This window comes from Macrobrachium nipponense, chromosome 7 (assembly GCF_015104395.2).
Source record: "Macrobrachium nipponense isolate FS-2020 chromosome 7, ASM1510439v2, whole genome shotgun sequence".
NCBI classification, from domain to species: Eukaryota; Metazoa; Arthropoda; class Malacostraca; order Decapoda; family Palaemonidae; genus Macrobrachium; species Macrobrachium nipponense.
Window position 1 is genome coordinate 100,855,993 of NC_061109.1, and position 18,602 is coordinate 100,874,594.

At 40.8% G+C, this 18,602-nt stretch overlaps 1 protein-coding gene across 1 annotated transcript in view; it reads left to right on the plus strand.

The window, feature by feature from the left end:
• Positions 1-18,602, plus strand: part of LOC135217661 (DNA repair protein RAD51 homolog 2-like) — a 198,034-nt gene that overhangs the window by 129,862 nt on the left and 49,570 nt on the right. The window contains 2 exon segments of the mRNA XM_064253628.1: positions 4,715-4,898; positions 5,590-5,686. Of these exon segments, the coding sequence (XP_064109698.1) occupies positions 4,715-4,898; positions 5,590-5,686 (281 nt within the window).

Genomic DNA, 18,602 nt, shown 5'->3' on the forward strand with positions numbered 1-18,602 from the left:
CTGAAGGCGTTCAGACTATTGAGAAGCGATAAGATCTTCAAGATTAATGGCAGTCTCTTGGCCAAGGCAAAGCAGTGCTGCCTATTTTCAGTGTTCAATCGGAGGGGGCCGTTTCTGGAGATAGTGAAGGGAAATGATTGTTCCTCCACCTCGACCTCTGTGAATTTCTTTATGGTTCTATCTTTCCGTATGAAGTATGAGATAAGCTAGAAGTCCTAACTATTGTAGAATATGCAAATAGGTTGTTGACGGCCTCTAGGCTCAGAGATTCGGTTCTGTCAAACAACAAAGCTTCACGATCTTTGAGGTCTGGGGAGATCTTGAAATTCTCTGGATCGCAGGTTCCGGCATGGAACTTAGACGTAGTCTGAGTTTCTGATACCAAAAGCATTTCGAACCTATCCTTTCTGCAAACTTAATACACGTGACCAGAAGGCTAACATTCTAACCGCTCTAGCCACGGCAAAGAGGGTTAGTGAGGTTTTAGCCATCATCAGAGGTTTTAGCTTTAAAGGACATAATGCGGTCTGTCCTCTAAGCCTTCCGTTCTTGATAAGAACAAAAACCTGTCTAACCCTTGACCCGAAGGCTTGGAGACCAAGGGTATGGCACAAATTATTGGGCAAGGGCATTAGAGAGTCCTGTGCCCTGTCGGGTCTCTCAAGTTTTATCTTGATAAAACTTAGAAAGTCGAGGTCAACGGACAATCTGCGGTGTTCCGTAAAAGACCAGACTGGTTCATGTCCAAGAACACCCTGGCATTATAGTCAAGGAGTTCTTTTAAGAAGTCTCATTCATTATGTTTGCATAAAGATTTGAGATTTTTTCTTAATATGAATGCTCAAGAGGTGAGGGCGCGGCCTCGAAGCATTTCAACAGAGCATGACACTCAGTAACATCCTGAGTGCCACGCTTTAGCGAAGCAACTCTGTGTTCGCTTCACACTCCCGACGGGATGTGAAGACGACATTTGAGATCTGTAAGTCCGCTAGGACCATACATATCCGTAGATATATTATTGGGGGCAGCAAGCAACACGAATCCTATCCTATAGAAAAGGGATAGGTGTGCTTTTAACTTTGAAGGGTTGGTCGCTTGAGGTGCGTTCCTTTTCTTTAGCCTAGAAGTTATGGAACTAACTTTGATAGGTTAGGTCAGGTGGTGGTTTTAGCTTCGTTGCCCTCAGAAGTATGGTCATATGGTCTAGTCACATTGTGGTCACGCCCCCGTTGACAGATCATCTAGAGCGCACCAGCATTACAGGTCTCTACCTCGCTGGCAACTCTAGTAACGCAGAAGCAGACTTGGTGACAGTAATCACGAAGTCGGCTATGCTAACAGGTGAGGAACCAAGATGTATATCATCGACTTAATTTATTTAGTTTCCCAAAAATCCTATTCTGTCTCTTCCCACCATCCGAAGGTGGGATTCAGCTATATATATATCTGTCAGGTAAGTTTCATGAACAAAATGTTATTGTTATAATACAATTAAGTTTGTTCATACTTACCTGGCAGATATATATAATTAAAGTGCCCACCCACCTCCCCTCAGGAGACAGTGGCACTGATAAATATGAAATAGAAAATGGGAATAGTTCCTGATATCCGCCTCCCAGCGGCGGGAATGGTACTACCACTCGGCCACTGCGTGTGCCGCGAATTTTGAAATTCTGTCGGACTTCGGAGAATACAGCTATATATATATCTGCCAGGTAAGTATGAACAAACTTAATTGTATTATAACAATAACATTTTTGCGCTATCATATATCGCATTATTTATATATGATAATGATAATATTTTTCATTTCTGATGGTTGCATACTAAACTTCAACCAATGGCAAAAAAAGGAGCCAAAAATGAACTCTTAATCTTAAAAACTAAGCGCGCTGTGATTTTTTGAAAAAAATATTTTTTCCGCTTCCTCGCTCACTCTGAAACACTTCCGGCACACGGGAGACATTTTTTTTTTTACTGCTTCGGCGTTTAAGGGTTAATCAGACAAATTCAGGTGTTCAGGGAATGTATTGCAATATGAAGTTTTCATAATAAAACTAATATTGTAATACCTGAACACCTGAATGAATAAAGCAATTGATGAAGGTAAGAGTATCGGCACACGCCTGTGTCAGCGTTGCCAACCGTCTGTGATGGTAGCTCAAGTGACCAGATTTTACCTGCAGCATTGGTAATGCTGGCTGTTTAAATTTCCCACTAGTGGGATTGGTAATTGAGAGTTGTTCGTGCTAAGTGGGATTAGGGCAAATTCAGGTGTTCAGGTAAGTATTACAATATTAGTTTTATTATGAAAACTTCATGTTGGTGTTGAAGGGATGTTCTTTTTACAGCAGTCCTTTATCCATACCACCAGTGCCGACTCCATCCTCACAATGGTCTTATCATGCACTGTAGAAACTTTTTTGAGGCCTGTCTTTTCTCTGCCTCTTTCTTCTTGATGTAGTGGATGGTACTCTCATTCACTCCACAATGGCATGCTACAGCTGCATATCACTTCTCTTTGTCAACATATCCAGAAGTTGTACCTTCTCCTGGAGTGTCATGACCTTCTTCTGGGACTTAGGCTCTTTTCCAGAAGCCTTAGAAGGAGCAGAGCATTTAGGAGCCATCTTAGGGCATAATTACACTGATTAAAACTGTAAAGAGCGATGGATAAAGTACACAGATAAATAGCAAAACTAGCCCAGTAGAAGCACATGCAGTGATCTAACAGTCTTGGGGATAGACAGCCAATCAGCGCCAAGGAAAATGATTGGTGCTCCTGGATTGCCTACTTTACAAATGCCAGCCAGTAGTACAACTGCCAGCCAGTAGCATGTCAAGTAGCATTGCACCTAGGGATCTCAGCATCCCAAGATGTATTCTAGTTTTTTGTGGTTTGTATTTGGCTTGGGGTAAACATTTTTTAAGAAAAAAAGAATAATTTTATTGATATTTTGCTGTTTTCATTAATATTATTGTAATATCTGAAAATAATATTTTTATCATAAAGTATTTAATCATGAAAATAGAATGAATTGACAGATTCTGTAAGCATAAACATAGTCCTGTTGTTGTACAAACTACCTATGTATATTACAGTATTTTAGATATGCTCTATTATCCTAAAACACTTTAATATCATTGCAAAATCATCTGACAACACAACAAAATTTCAATAAAATGTACAGTATGCACAGAATATCAGTGTTGTTATATGCAGTACCTTGTATTGTATACAGTGCACAAATGACCCAGCATCTCTGCCCAGCTTCCCAGTTCACTGTGTGTATGCTTCTAGTGTTCATGTGGTGTGTATTGATGGTGACTTCATGAATCTTTCTGAATTGTGTCCTAAGATACCTCCTAGTGCCCTACTTTTTCTGTGTCTTATGGGAATGAGTTTAAGCGTCAGAGGATGGTCATGATGCGTGAGGAGAGGACAGAAGTTATTGATCTTGTATGAGGGGGAAAGCTTACCAGAGTAGCCGTCCATTATGGCATGCCCAAGAGTGTCATATGCTTGATCTGGAAGGAAGAAAATGTCGCCACCATTATTCACACACTCTCTGACCCCCAGACGGCAGATGATTTGGAACAATTCAGAGGACTATCCCAAATTCTAAGGAAAGGCAGGGAGCTGTAGAAGATGACAGGCATGAGATCCTTTTATGGAACACTCTATTTACTTTTCATCTGCCCGTTATGTTGCCATGAAGCCCTATAATAACCTCTTCATCAGCATGGAGAAGTATGTGGCCATGATGCTGCCCCCTGAAACCCCTGAAGAAGTCCACGAAGTGACTGAAGGTCCTGAAGAAGGGGAAGAGGCTCCTCCAGAGGAGATGTAACTCTTCTGCTTTGCTGTACAGTCATATTATCATTCATTCATGGGATTGCACAGCTCATTCATCATTGTCTTCAGTCAGCAACGATTTCTGGTGAGTACCCATATGATTTATGTAAACTTAATACGTATTAAATATTTTTAATCTGCATATGTTCTCTCTCTCTCTCTCTCTCTCTCTCTCTCTCTCTCTCTCTCTCTCTCTCTCCTCTCTCTCGCTCTCTCTCTCCTCCTTCTTCCTTCTTTTTCTCTCTTCTTCTCCTTCTCTTTCTTCCTTTCTTCTTCTTCTTCTCTTCTTTCTTCTTCTTCTTCTTCTGCTTCTCTTCTTCTCTTCTTCTTCTTCTCTTCTTCTTCTTCTTCTTCTTCTTCTTCTTCTTCTTCTTCTTCTTCTTGTGAATTACCAATGTTTCCCTTGTAAAAGGAAATGGGATGGCTTGAATACTGTATGAAAGAAAATTTGCTTGCCTGAATATAGGAGTAACTTGATTAGTTTTCACACCCAGTTGTAAGCAATATATTTTTAAGGGTAATGTTGTAAGATAACTTTGAAATTATATTAAAGTGTTTTAAGATGATAGTTTAAGGTACTATACTATTTGGTGTTTGAACTATTAAAATAGTCAGATATAAGCATTTTTAGAGAGGGTCTTTGGTGTTGAAATGTTTTCGGTATTCATGGGTAGTTGTGGTCTCTATCCCCAGCAAATACGGGGGGTTGACTGCATAAGTATATGTTTGAGTGTTTATATGCATATATGAATATCTTAGCAGATGAGTGGGTACATACATATTGCCTTTAATATTAGAGAACATCACATCAAATTAAATATGGCTTGCCTTCATTTCCTGAATATTTATTACCCTCAGAATGAGTTCACTGGAAGACTGTGCAATAGAAAATGATGTTGGCTTGTTGGTTATTGATTCCATTGCATCACTAATAAGGAGAGAAATAACAACAACTTCAAAAACGTCTATTTTTATGAGAGGAAGTCTTCAAGCAACTTGGATGCTGACTTTAAAGAGATTAGCTCAAGGCCTTAATATATGTGTTAGTATTAGTGCCAGTGTATTTTTTTCAGTGTACAGTTTATTGGACGGGACTCAAGATAACTTTATCCAGAAAATGATGAAATAATACCATTATTTAGAATATACCACCCTTTCTTTATGTACATGTCAAATATGAAATTTCATGCATTTCTTCAGTCTCTCTCCCTGCAAATTAAGTAATTTTCTAATTTTGTCTCCCATGGTCCTTCTCAATTTCCTTAATTTCATCTCCACTTCCAATGTTTTAGGGCTACACAGAACAATATCATATGCTAAAATCATTTACTGTAAGATACAACATCAGTGACCATCCTTGATTCAGTCCATCATGGAAAATGTGTTTGGCATGCATTTTGAAAATGGTAATGATAGCCCTTTGGAATAGTCTGATCTTTGGTGTTCAGAGGAAATGGTTAGAAAAGTTTAAGTGTTAAATATATTGCAACTGCAGGGAATCAATTAAAAACATTTGTGTAGAAGTAACCATAGTGCTGTTTGGGACTGTAATTGTAAATACAATATGAAAATTTTGGAATTGATCAGTTTTGCACTTTTTTGCATGAAATACTTGGTAAGCCTTTTTATATCAGACCTGTTGAAAGAATAGCTCTATATTTACAAGAATTGTTTGTATTGATAATTTGTATTTTTGTCGTTTCCTAACTAATACTTACATACTTGTATTGCAGGTGATTTTGACAAACCAAGTAGCCACTGAAATAAGCTTAAATGATAGATATGACAAAATTCCTCTGCAGAAAATGGAAGAAAGTTCATTGCAGGAAGGTAATTGTTTAATTATGCTTTGTTTGCTAATTTGCTTTGTATTATATTACCTTTACTGTGGGCGGCATGATTAATATTTTATATCAACATAACTTTATACTAATGAGGTAATATTTTATTTCTGGGTTTGACCTTTGTCTACCGGTGAAAAGTTCCTGTAGCTCACTTTTCTAAGTATAAATAGATCCTAAATATACCAGAGAAAAAGCTAGCACCCAGAGGGTACCTTTCTTCTTTGGTTTAGTTTCTATTAGAATGTTAAAAATGTACAGTACTTTCTATGTGAAGTGAAAATTTGGAAATGCAGCAACTCCTTCAGGCCACCAGAGCAATACAGCATCAAATACGTAATTTCACAAGTAAATAAATACGTAATAGATTGTATACAAAAGAATTAAGCTAATAAATCAGTTTGTAATGATTTTCGTCTTCGTATTTCAGAGATTAGCGACTAAATCATCTTTCACACTAGTACTGATAAATATTACTTTTCTTCAAGAAAAATGTTTCAATCATTATGAGAGCAGTAGCTCTTCAAAAGTTGACCATAGAAAAGGAAGAAAGTGGCCAAAACTTTCAAAGAATGCTAGATGGCTTGACGGGTGTTCTGAGGCCATTTCAAAGGTTGGACCCTTTCGTAGCTTTTCAAACAACAGTGGGTAAAATAGTACACATCGAAAAGAAGCCATTTTTTGGTAGAGAGAGAAAACGTTGAGGAAAGAGGTTAAATATAACCAATCTGTTCTCACTTAAAAACTGGTAGGCTAACATCATACTTCTCATATCCACCATCTGTTACAAAGAATTCTAGATTTTGAGGTTATTCAATGAGACTCAACTTTTCCTTAACCTAATTTATTTCCTTAATGTTACAGAATGGAAACTTCAATTTTCCTTATAACTATAATTTTTCAAAACTTATCCTCCTTTACTTAACTTAGCCTGAATTAATACTACTGCGTCCATAACTTACCCTTCTACTCCTATCCAGCCTCGTTCTGCTACTGGTTCTCCTTATACTTCTAGCATTCATACAATCCCAATTCATTCCAGTCACCTATCCCTCTCTTAAAACTATTCATTTCTACCAAATAACATACCACTGCATCACGATATTTCCCTTACTCTTACCTTTTCTTCATTCTTTCTATTCTCCCTTCATACGCTCTTCCCTCATTCCTCTTTTCTGACATATCTTCAAATTCAGTCCTCCATTAATTCCAATACAATACATATTCTATTTCAACCTCTCATTCTCCCACCCCATCTTGTACTTATGCTTCAAATTTATAACTTGTGCCACACGAACTGGAAATTTAGCCAGAAACTTTTTCACTAGCATTTTATTATCATATAATAGTTTGTTCCCCATTTTTTTTTTCAGGCTAGAGTTTCAAGTTGCTGAGCTTACATTGAGACACTTTCATTACTTCCCATTCGTGGATCTTAAAATTCAATTTTTGTGTATATCAGATTTCTCATTCACTAGTTTTACCTGTTCAATCATTCTTTCTTTTATGAACTCATACGTCTGTTTCCCTACACTCATAATTGTTTGATGAAAATCTAATAGCTCACTCCCAAACAATTCTTTCTATCCTTGCAGCCACCGAAGCTTATTGTCTACATACTTTTTTGCACAATATCTTTCATATTCCCTGAAGAAATTTGCTATATCCCTTGCTTTCAATATGTTCTAGTCCCAGTCTTTGGCACTTTCCTTAATAATATACTATGCAATTCTATCACCCTTCACTCGAACTCCCTGTCTCTCTATCACCTCTGCTCGTATCCAATGCACATCCATCCTCATTCGATGGCATATATGTAAGTGTTTACATAATAATAATATGGAATGTTAGTCCATATATATAAAAGATTGCTTGCAGGAATGTGATCAGACTAGAGACGCTAAAGATGACGTATACAATAAGTATGTAGGCTAAGATAACATGCCGTCACCTGTAGTCATTCAATTGTTTATAAACATTAGTCCAAGCTCCCTGCTTGAGACAACTACCCCGACCTATAATTCAAACGGCCTACGTGATCTGTAGCGTGTCTCATTTGATTGTGTGTTCGTATGTAACTATGTCATTTGTATGTATGTTCATATGTTCGAACTACTGTCTGTTCCTTCATAACTTGTAACAGAGATGGTAGACAGGCAGAACAGAGTTAGCTATCGTCATTAGAAGACCTGTACCTCTTTACCTAAGCTTTATCATGTAGAGGAATAGGATTAGCCATCATCATTGGCAGAAGCGATCAAGCTATCGTTATTAGAAGACTTGTACAATCATACCTGATCTTCACCATGTAAAACTTCAGAAGAATATATATCTATTTTTATACTTCGTGTTTTCTACAAGAACCTCCTCACCGAACCATGAGTTTAACACATCGTCGTAATAACCAACAAGATAATACCGACTTCGTAAGTGATCTACAAACCCCAAGACACTCCATTGAAGATGGAAGTGCAATACCAACCGACTTAGCGTAAAATTATCGCAAGTCTAACATTACCTCATAGGGCGCCTTATCATACAAGGCACAGCCCTAATATTGGTGGCCAGCGTACCAGAAGAACTCTACAACGTCCTACGAAGAAAAACCAGAATAATAAATCATGTATCATAAGAAGTCAACGACGACGGAAGCAGCAGATTCTTCAAGCAACCTAGTATCATCGTTAGTGAGCGACTTCAGAAAACAATAAGAACTCTTCAACGACGACGAAAGCAACAGATTCTTCAACCAACTTAGTATCATCGTTTAGTGAATAACTTCAAGAAACAAAACCGACGTGTCTTTTTCCTACGGCAACGCAAGCTTCGTCTCTCATTAGAATCATTCAAGAAAACATCGTTAGTGAGCGTTTCCGGCTCTGCAAGAAACAACCGAACGCGTCTGCAGCATCGGATCTTTCAAGGGCTCGAATCATCGAAACAACGCGCACGGGGGAAACTGAAGCCAAACCAGGTCATCCGCTAAATAGAGAAGGAGGACCAAGGCCGTGTGTCGTTATCGGAACACCGTGACTTCCCACAAAAGCAAGCTAAGTACAATTTTTATTCATTTGGAGTAACTTTGAGTGTTTCCTTTGCAGGTCGAATTTCGTTATTCCTGTGGCTGAAGTTACGAGACATTCTTAATCTTACTTTTTTACAGAAATTATCTACATCATTGAGATTTCGCTACTGCGAGTTTTTTATCATGAGTGTCTGTTTCCAGAAGTTCTACTGAAATATCATAATCATATACTATGTTAATTTTATCATTTTGGGATATTAATCCCTTACGTAACAAATCATATTAAACAGTGAATATGCGTTTACGCAGTGGACGTCTGTATTTATACAGATGCATGGATAGGGTCGTTAAGCACCGTAGTGATTAGAAAACACACAAAAACAAGTGGAACACCCGTACAAATCTAGATAAATTAGAGGTAACACTATTTCGGGTCATGACAATAAATGCTCCTTTGCAAAGTCCCGATCGCAGTTTTAGCCTTGAGCTTTTTGAGTTATATAAAATATCGAACCTCAATGACTCAACTTAACTTTAAAAATATGGCTGGATTGCAAGGAATAACATGTCTGTAAAAAAACTTTCATCAGGCTAAATGCGCTGACCAGGATCCCTCACTATTTCAAATTTTAGCAAAGAATGAAGTACAAACAGTTAATATTGAATACAGTAGAGATAACTTGTCTTATTAGTAATCGCTCAGTTCCTAATAGCTCGTCATTCATTGCTTTATACGTAACCAGCAACATAATGCTAAAAACACACAATACGTTGCCGATGGTAATAAAGAGAAGGATCCTAATTATTACAAAAAGAAATAGAAACAGTAGCCCGTTCAGAATCAAACAAGCAAACTCGGTGACTGTGTCACCTAGTCAAGCGGTCAAGGTCAGTCAAAACTGCCGAAGTTTTCAAAGCAAAGCAAATTCCACACAATAAGCGACTCTAGCAGAGTGGGGAAAAGCGATGTTGGTTCATACATGCCAATATCTTTTTGAATTAAAAAGGATTTTTCCTATGAAACACACGACCGTATAAAGTAATCAGAGCAGGTTTTCGTTTTTTTTTTAATACGTAAGTTATTATAAGTAGTGGTGGATAAAGCCCAACTGTACGCGCCGTAAAAATTAGAGTATCTTGTTTTATTTCTTTAGTACACGTAATATCCTGTATTTACGGACTCACCGTCTGTTGTTCGAACTTTCCTAATGAGAAGTCCGGATAAGCGAGCGCTTACAGATACCTCTATAGTTATAAAAAACATTGATCTGTATCTAGTGTAATTGTAAGATATCCATCTAGGGATACACAAAATATTATCTTACATCCTGCAAAATAAGGCGTGTTTATCAAAGGAAAATCCTATAAACCTTCAAACATATTAGAATCAGTTTGAACAAAAAAGAGACAGTTAATCAAATAATAACTTATATAGAGGAACTATACATTTGTCTCATAAATCGTAACATTGTTCAAATGACCCAACAGAATTCTCCCACAACCGCAGTCGCACTTTGCACGCAAAATCTCGAGAAGCATGCACCCTCGAATGTCTTAGTGCGTGTAAAAAAGACTTTGCTGGGAAATGAAATTTTAATCCTTCCCGACACTCTGAAATATAACGATTTCCGCGAACAAAGCCCCAGACACGGTTGACTCGCTGCAAACAAGTTAATATAGTAATCCACAAAAACCTATACATATAAATATCGCATTTCTTTTATTGTTGCTAATTTTTAATCCCGCCCAACCAGTCGTGGATGAATCTCTCTGATAATCTATCTAAAGTAATATCCGTAAAGTCATTCAAGCAGAGGTGATTCAGCAGAAATTTTTTTTATCTTCTACCTGAATACCAGGAAGTTTCTCCACTAGCGAGTGATCTCTGGGAGAAAAACGGATGTAATTTAACACAAAATACGGTCTAAGGACAAACATAAAGCTATATACGTACCTTCGTATAGACTCTCACTGAAATTTCAAAATAGAGGTAAATGACGCAGTTGAAAAATGTTAGTAATAGGAGCCATTAGGAAATCAAATAAGCCCATATAATTTTTCCCTCAAACGTCATGCCATAAAAGATCGGACTTGGCGTATCTGCGTAGATTTCTGACGCTTAAACAAGGAAACGACTCCCGATAGTTTCCAGTGCCATGTACCGACGACATCTTATCTCTGTTAGGTTAGAATAAATTTTTTTTTTCACCAGCTTGGACTTACTTAAAGGCTTTTACCAGATACCATTACCTAAGTGATTGTACCTCATACACCGTTTTCAGCACACTCAGGGGACATTATCAATTTTTACGTATTCCTCCGGCTTACGTTGCGCCCCAATTACAATATAGTGTTTGGAGACTTTTAGGGGATAACCTACATGCCTATATGGATGATCTTGTAATCTTTTCTAATACCTTAGAAGTACATTCACATAAACTAGAGCTAGTGCTACAGAGACAAAGACAAATAATCTCAGAGTAAAATATCTAAATGTGAGTTTTTAAAAACCGAACATGTTTATTTAGGTTTTATGTGTCTAGTCAAGGTCTTAAAGTAGTCCATGGTAAGGTGTCGGCTATTCATAACTTTCCGGTACCTATTAACGTAAAAGGGGGATACAGCACTTTGGCGCTGTAGTGGGTATTACAATCGTATGTAAATATGTAACTCTTCAATCATGACAGCTCCTTTAACAGATCTTACGAAGAAGAGCGTAGATTTATTATGGTCTAAAAAGCATCAACAGGCGTTCGATATCTTAAAAGCGGAATAATGCAGCTCACCTAACTTAAAAATCCCTGATTTAAATAAGGAATTTTTTTTTTTATTGCAACAGACGCCTCAGACCAAGGGTAAGGGGGGTGGGGGGTACTACTTCAGTAATATGATAAACAGTTCTTTCCTATAGCTTTTTATTCACGTAAACTAAAGCCCTTTGAAAGTAAATATGCAGTAATAGGCAAGGAAGGGCTAGGTATCTTTAACACTAGTACATTTTAAGTTCATAATCTATGGCTATCCTGATAAAGTCTTTACTGAACATGAGTCCTTTACCGAGTTTTTCAAAGGCTTTAATCACAGTCCAAAAGGAACTCGGTGACAAATGATCATTCAGGTCTTTGGAGCCAAGATAAGATATCTACCTGGGAAAGCAAATATCATAGCTGACGCATTATCCCGCAATCCCGCACCATACAGCAAGGAACCATTAATTGGACTAAAAGATATAGAAACATCCGTGCCTATTGTTAAAACTGTATCTAAACAAGAAAATTCCTTAACCCAAGAGATCGCGAGCATCGAATATCTGGGTTGGAGCGCAGAACTGTTACAAACTGAACAAAGCAAGAGTCAACAGACATAACCAAAACAATAAACACTTCGAACGGAAACAGAGTCAGCAGCAATAAACATCAAACAATAAACACTTCGAACGGAAACAGGGTCAGCGGCTAAGCAAACCAATAAACACTTCGAGCAGAAACCCTAAAGCAAAAATATATTTAAAGTATGTGTATCAGAATAATGTAATCAAATGTAATATTATATGTAGGTCCGTGACGAGGAAAACCCGAAGAACACAGCAGATGACTAACGACCAGGTAGTAATAATAATCTCTTTCATACCAATCGTCATAAACTGGTTGCATTCCGTCATCTAGGGTTCCCTCCTATGTCACAGAAAGCCAAATCACTGTTTTACTGGCCTACAATGCTTACAGATATAAAAAGCACATAACTAATTGTAACACGTGTCATGAAAACAAGGGATACACTAAGACACCTGTCAGTTTAAGGGCCTATCCTGTGCCAAATCAATCCTTGAAAGAATATACGTAGAATTATTAACAGAATTACGAGTCTGACAGAGGGAATAAACACTTCTTAGTGTTAATAGTTCCTTGACACGTTATATAGAATTAATAGCACTAAAAACAAACACCGCAATTGAGTGCGTTAGGAATATTTATGAGTGCTAAATCAGTAAACATGGAATTCAACACATGATAATCTGACTCGGGTGGTGTAAATCAATAATAATCTCCTTAACACGTTGTGTGAATTCCTTTCCATTAAGAAAACCAATAATATATTTTATCACCCAGAGTCAATCGGTTTGGTAGAATAACGGATAATTAAATAGGAAGTGTCAATGTCTTACGAGTTACAACTCGTGATATTGGATCCGAACTGGATTATAGCGGTTCTCGCGGTTTAAATACCTTTATCATTTATATCTTGTATCTATAGAATTGATGCCGCAAGTAGCCTTATACGGTACGCCGCTAGAACACTTTTCCACATATTCAAGCCAACCATTAATTTATCAAATAATTATAATTAATTTATCATATATATAATAAATATAAAAATAAATAAGATAAATATGGATACAAGTGGAGTCAATATAATACACTCCGTAAGAAGTCGGAAGGGTTACAAATTATAATAAAAAAGGAATCACGATAAAATCAATAAGCAAAACGTAACCATAGATAATTAAATATCCAAATATATATGCGTAAAGATTTGAACTCTAACTTAACGCTTTAGAAATGACAAATAAGCTAAAAGTTCCAAACACATATCCAAAATCTACTGACATATTGTCTGTCCCGGTGATTTATATTCGTAGTCAATGAAAAAAAAAAATTAAAAAAATAAATGATAAATAAATAATAATAAATAAAATAAAATAAAAGAGATTTTAAAGTCAGGAAGTCTAGAAGTGAAAATGTTATCTATGAAATAATCCTATATGAATCTTATACAGGGCTAATAATATATATAGAATTTGTATGGAAACCTTTTTCATATAGTTTGAATAAGGAATATTTAATTTAACATAATTACAATTATGCTGATTTCCAACATGAAACTAATATATTATTCAATTTTGGTACTGTTTTTTTTCAGACATTCTTTTCGTGTGGGTCGAGTATTAAAAGATAATAAATTTATCCTAAAGTCGTATTTATTACAGCAAGTAACGTAACTCTTAGCTGGCTGAGAGCAATCTCCTGCCAAGTGACGACGTCATCATTGCCGTATCAGCATTTGTTCCTTTTAACCTCAATAATCTGCTTGCACAGGCTTCATCTGTGTGTCGTCTCTGCTTGCGAAGCAGATTGACTGGAGAAAGGAATGCTTAGCCCGAACTTCTCATGGGCAAGGCAGACGTTAGGTACAGGTGTCTATCGGTATGCGCAATGCAACTTGCAATCATTTTAAAATTAATAAACAAAATAAGGAAATAGAATTTCTATAACATCAAAATGAATTAATTTTTTCTGAACCTCATAGACATTTAGAAGTATCACGATATGGATATGGATTATTTACTTGCAACATTAGCTTATTACAATCCAGGTAAATCACATTCATGGGAAAATGTCACATTTTCTTGAAAAACCCAAAGTTTATTTAGAAATTAGTTACATAGTGGGTTTTTTCGTTGCACCTCCTACCTATTAATAAAGTTTTTAAAATTAACCTCAGAGGATGCGCGCGAGAAAATTGAATATGAAACTTTTGTTAGGGCACATAGGATCAGATTTTATCACAACTTAATTTCAGTTAGCATAGAGAAATACAGAATCATGATTAATCTTCTCTTTGACTCTTATGTTGCCTGGCAATCTTACAAATAGCTCCGTTTTCCACTTCTTTGTCTAGTAATTTACTACCAGTAATATCGAATTTTCTTTGGGATTTGTATTGATATCTGTTTATTTGTTATAATTATGGATATTTTTACAGTCATCATAGACCTGGATAGGTTCACTCATTGTTAATGCCATGGATAAAAAAGTTTGTACAGCGGACTCTTTTGAATTCCAAAATATCAGCGAATTCATGTGGGTTAAGTCTGGTCTAAATAGCTCTCTTCCCTCCCCTGTATTTGGATGTCGTCTGAATTTACTTTGCCCTTGTGACAAGTATAATTTGTTCCGACACGGCATACAAACCTTCGGTCCTTTTACAATAGGAAGGTACTAGCGGCAGCTGGATAGGTCGTAAGCTTTCGAACAAGGGGTTCGGTAGTTAACTGCTTGTCCGACAGGCGCGCGCGACTGGGAGGTAAACAAACCAATTTTGCTTTTGGCCTGCTGACGTGTAGACGTGTATCGTCGCTCTCTGCCCGCTTCATCGTCGTTGCTTTCGCATGGTTGTGTTTTTCTTTTTCTATTTATCTAGTGAAACTGAATTGTAAGTACAATCATTTCATATTTATTTCCATTGAATTCAATTGCGAATTAAAGGATCTTGGTTTCTCCACGCCCTCCGATTACCCGAGTGCCGGGTCTGAAGGGCGTAAGTGCGGGAATTCATTTTCCCCTGAAATGATCCTCGTATTGTGTATGCTCGGTGCCGAGGGCGGGAGAGCGCTCGCTCCGAGCTTATATTTTGGTTGGAAAAAATGTGTAGATGAAAATCGTAAGTAAGTGCCCTTTTCATTTATATTTTTTTGACCTCTGTATGTCCCGTTGCCGAGCGAATGCGCTCGGCACGAAAACTTATTCTGTATGGAAGTGGAATCGCAAGTACAGTATTCTTTTTCATTTTCATATATTTATTTTGATTGTAGCAATACTCATTTTGGATCAGTTTCCGATCTTACCCGGAAATTGATCCTTTCCCCTTTTTATTTGAATGAAGTGAAATCGCAAGTGCAGTTCTTTTTCATTTTCATATTTTATTGAGATTGCATTATTTACTTGGATCAATGTTTCCGCTATTTCCCGGGAATTGATCCTTCCCCTTTTTATTTGTATGAAGTGAAATCGCAAGCGCAGTATTCTTTTTCATTTTCATATATATTTTGATTGCATCAATTCATTATGGATCAAGGTTTCCGTTCATAATCGGGAATGGATCCTTTTTTACCCTTGCGCTCGGTACCGAGGGCGCAAATGCGCTCGATCCGAGCCCTTATTCATTGTGAAGTGAATCGTAATGCAAGATTCTTTTTCATTTTGTTTTATTCCTTTTATTATTGATTGCATCAATATTTATTTGGTTCAAGTTCCGCTCAGTCAGGGGAATTGATCCTTATGCCCTTGCATTCGGCCGAGGGCACGATTGCTCTCGGGCTCTTATTATTATTGTTGGGTACATGGGCGCTGTGCGGGGGTGGGTGGGGAACGAGAACCCCCCCCCCCCCCCCCCCCCCCCCCCCGCTCAGCTCCCACAGATGGCCCTTCCCCTTCGGGGGGGGGGGAGGTTATCTGCGTTCTTCTCCTCGCCCGATCCGTCGAGCGCGGGGGAGGGCGCTCGGTGCCCGATGTACAATTGTATTCGGGTCTTCCACTCGTTCGGTGTGGGGCTCACCCCCCCGCGCGAGGGGACTTCCCCCCACTAATCACTACTACTGTTATTTCCGCAGGTGCTACTGCCACGAGGGTGGACCTTGGTGAGGTATGGGCGTCCTTCCATTTGCAGGGCGTGCTAGTGTCCAGGGGCTGCGGTTCTATGTCTGGGCCTACTGCGGTCACCCATGGAGTGGTGACCACGCTCCAGGTGACGACGTCCCTCCTCACCTGGTGTACTCGCCTTTCCACGTGGTAACAGTCTTGCCTACAGCCGCTGTGAAGTGCCGTTCGCCGTACCGAGAGGGGGGCGTGCCGCCGCCGCTCGTGGTTGCCGCGCTGCCGCGACCACACTTCCACTGCCCTAGAGCTCGCCCCTGGACCTGCCGCCGGTACCAGGATGTTGCTGGCTGCTGCTCCACTTCCTGTGTTTCCGGTGCTGCCTGCCGTACCTGCCGATTCTGGGCTGACTGTCCATGCAGTTGCTGCGCTGGCTGTCCCTGCCGTTGCTGCGCTGGCTGTCCCTGCCATTGCTGCGCTGGCTGTCCCTACCGATGCTGTGCTGGCTGTGCCTGCTGTTCCTGAGATGCCCATACCTGCTGACGTCGTCCCTGTTCGTGGTGGTACTACCCCAGACTATGGTCTGTCTGTACAGGTGCGTCCGGGCCCTGTGGCTTCGGCTACAGCAGCCCCGGCTCCGCCCTGGATGGTAGATCTTACGTCTGTCCTGAGGAAGCTGACGAAGAAGAGGAGGAAGGTGTCGTCGTCGTCGTCTTCATCTTCTTCATCGTCGTCGGCTGCCGCCTCTTCCCCTTCGACTTCTAAGGCTTCACAGCCGAGGAAGAAGAAGGTTGCCTCCTCCCTCCTAAGAAGTCTCCCTCGGGAGCTTCTCGGGACCCGTCTCACCTCGGTGGGACGGGAGGGTTTCCTTCCGCTGGTCCTCCTGCTCCTTCGGGAGCGGGGCCCGTCTCTTCTTCCGCAAGGAAGAAGACTACGGGGACCAGAGGGGTACCGGCTAACACCGGTACTTCCTCGCCTGGTGTCAGTGGTTCTGCCACTGCATCAGGGTCCGTCTCGGCCTCTCGTTCGCGGGAGGTACCGAGTGTACGGTCGCCTACCAGCGACCGTGCAGCCAGGAACCAGACCTCTGAGCTCGCTCAGCGTCAGGTTCACGGCACGGGGCGGAAGACTGGTGACAGCCGCTCACGCGACTCTCACCAGACCAGCTCTCGCTCTCGCGGCGACCAGCTGGCTACCCGGGGACGTGACGGTCCACGACCGGCCACGGGCTGAGGCTGGGAAGAGGTCCTCCCGTTCGCCGGTGCCAGCCACGGCTGGAACCAGCGACGTGACGTGCCGTGAGGACAAGCACCGGTCTCACTGTGACCGTGGAGCCTGCAGGTCGCCTGACCGTCGCTCTCACAGAGAGCGATCGGGTACGGCAACCAGCACCAGCTCTTCTGACACTCAGATCGGGGGCCGCTGTGCTCAGTCCAGCCGTTCTCCACAGCGAGACGGTTCGACCAGGCCTGCAGCTCGATCGCCACCGCGGGTTGACGATCGCCTGCAGCCCTCCAAGCCTGCTGGTTCTGCCAGCAAGCGAGGAGGGAGCGTCAGGTCTGCCTCTCCCGTACCTTCAACCTCCTCGGGTTACACCGGGAGGAGCTAGGTATTGAGGAGTGATCGTGAGGGGTGCGCCCCTCATGATCCCACCACGATGCCCTACGTGCCAGGCACGGTTCTTGGACCGGCCAGGACGTATGCGCAAGTGGATGGAGAAGACCGAGAGGGCTGTCGCTGTTCCCCCTTCTTAGGAGGAAGGTTCTTGGAATATGCTCTTGTTCGAAGGGCTTAACGGTCCCACTCTGCAAGATGCTGTGACTTCCGAGATCCAGAGGAACTTTGCCGAGGTTATGGCGCTGATTCGTCAGCACAACGACCTCGGGGAAGGATCGCCGCTCCCACCAGCAGAGCCACGTCTCGGCTCGAGTCGTTTTGGGGCCTGAGAGGGAACCCAAATCGACGGTGGGTCTGCCGCGATCGGAGCTTGCCGACTGTGTTGAACCAGGTAGTCTCTCGTCTCCAGACAAGAAGGCTCTCTCAGTTCTGGCCGGTCGAACAAGCTACTTCACCTCCTCTACTGCGACAGAGGCGTTTTCTACGTGTCTTCGGACACCGTATTTGAATACCCCTTCGGTCCTCCTGAGAGGTTTCGACCTCGACGAGGACTGGAATGAGTCGGAGGACGGTATCGGCTCTCTCCTGTCAGGTGTCGATCAGCCCCACCCAGACGACGTTCACAGTGGCGGCAGACCCTTACCTACAGTATGAGTTCGTAACCCTCCTCGGGAAAACGTTTTCTCCTGACGATACGTTTTCCCAGGCTCTGATTACGGCGATGGCTGCTCCTTTTCTTCTCCAACTGCTAGTTCCGCTGGGAAGGCGAGCCAGTATCCAATTCCTCCCCATTCCCTCTCTCCTTACGGCTACGAGGGAAAGGGGAGGGATCCTACAGAGATTTCTCTGTAAGATCCCACGTTAGGGGCTGCGCTACCGGGGGGACCTTC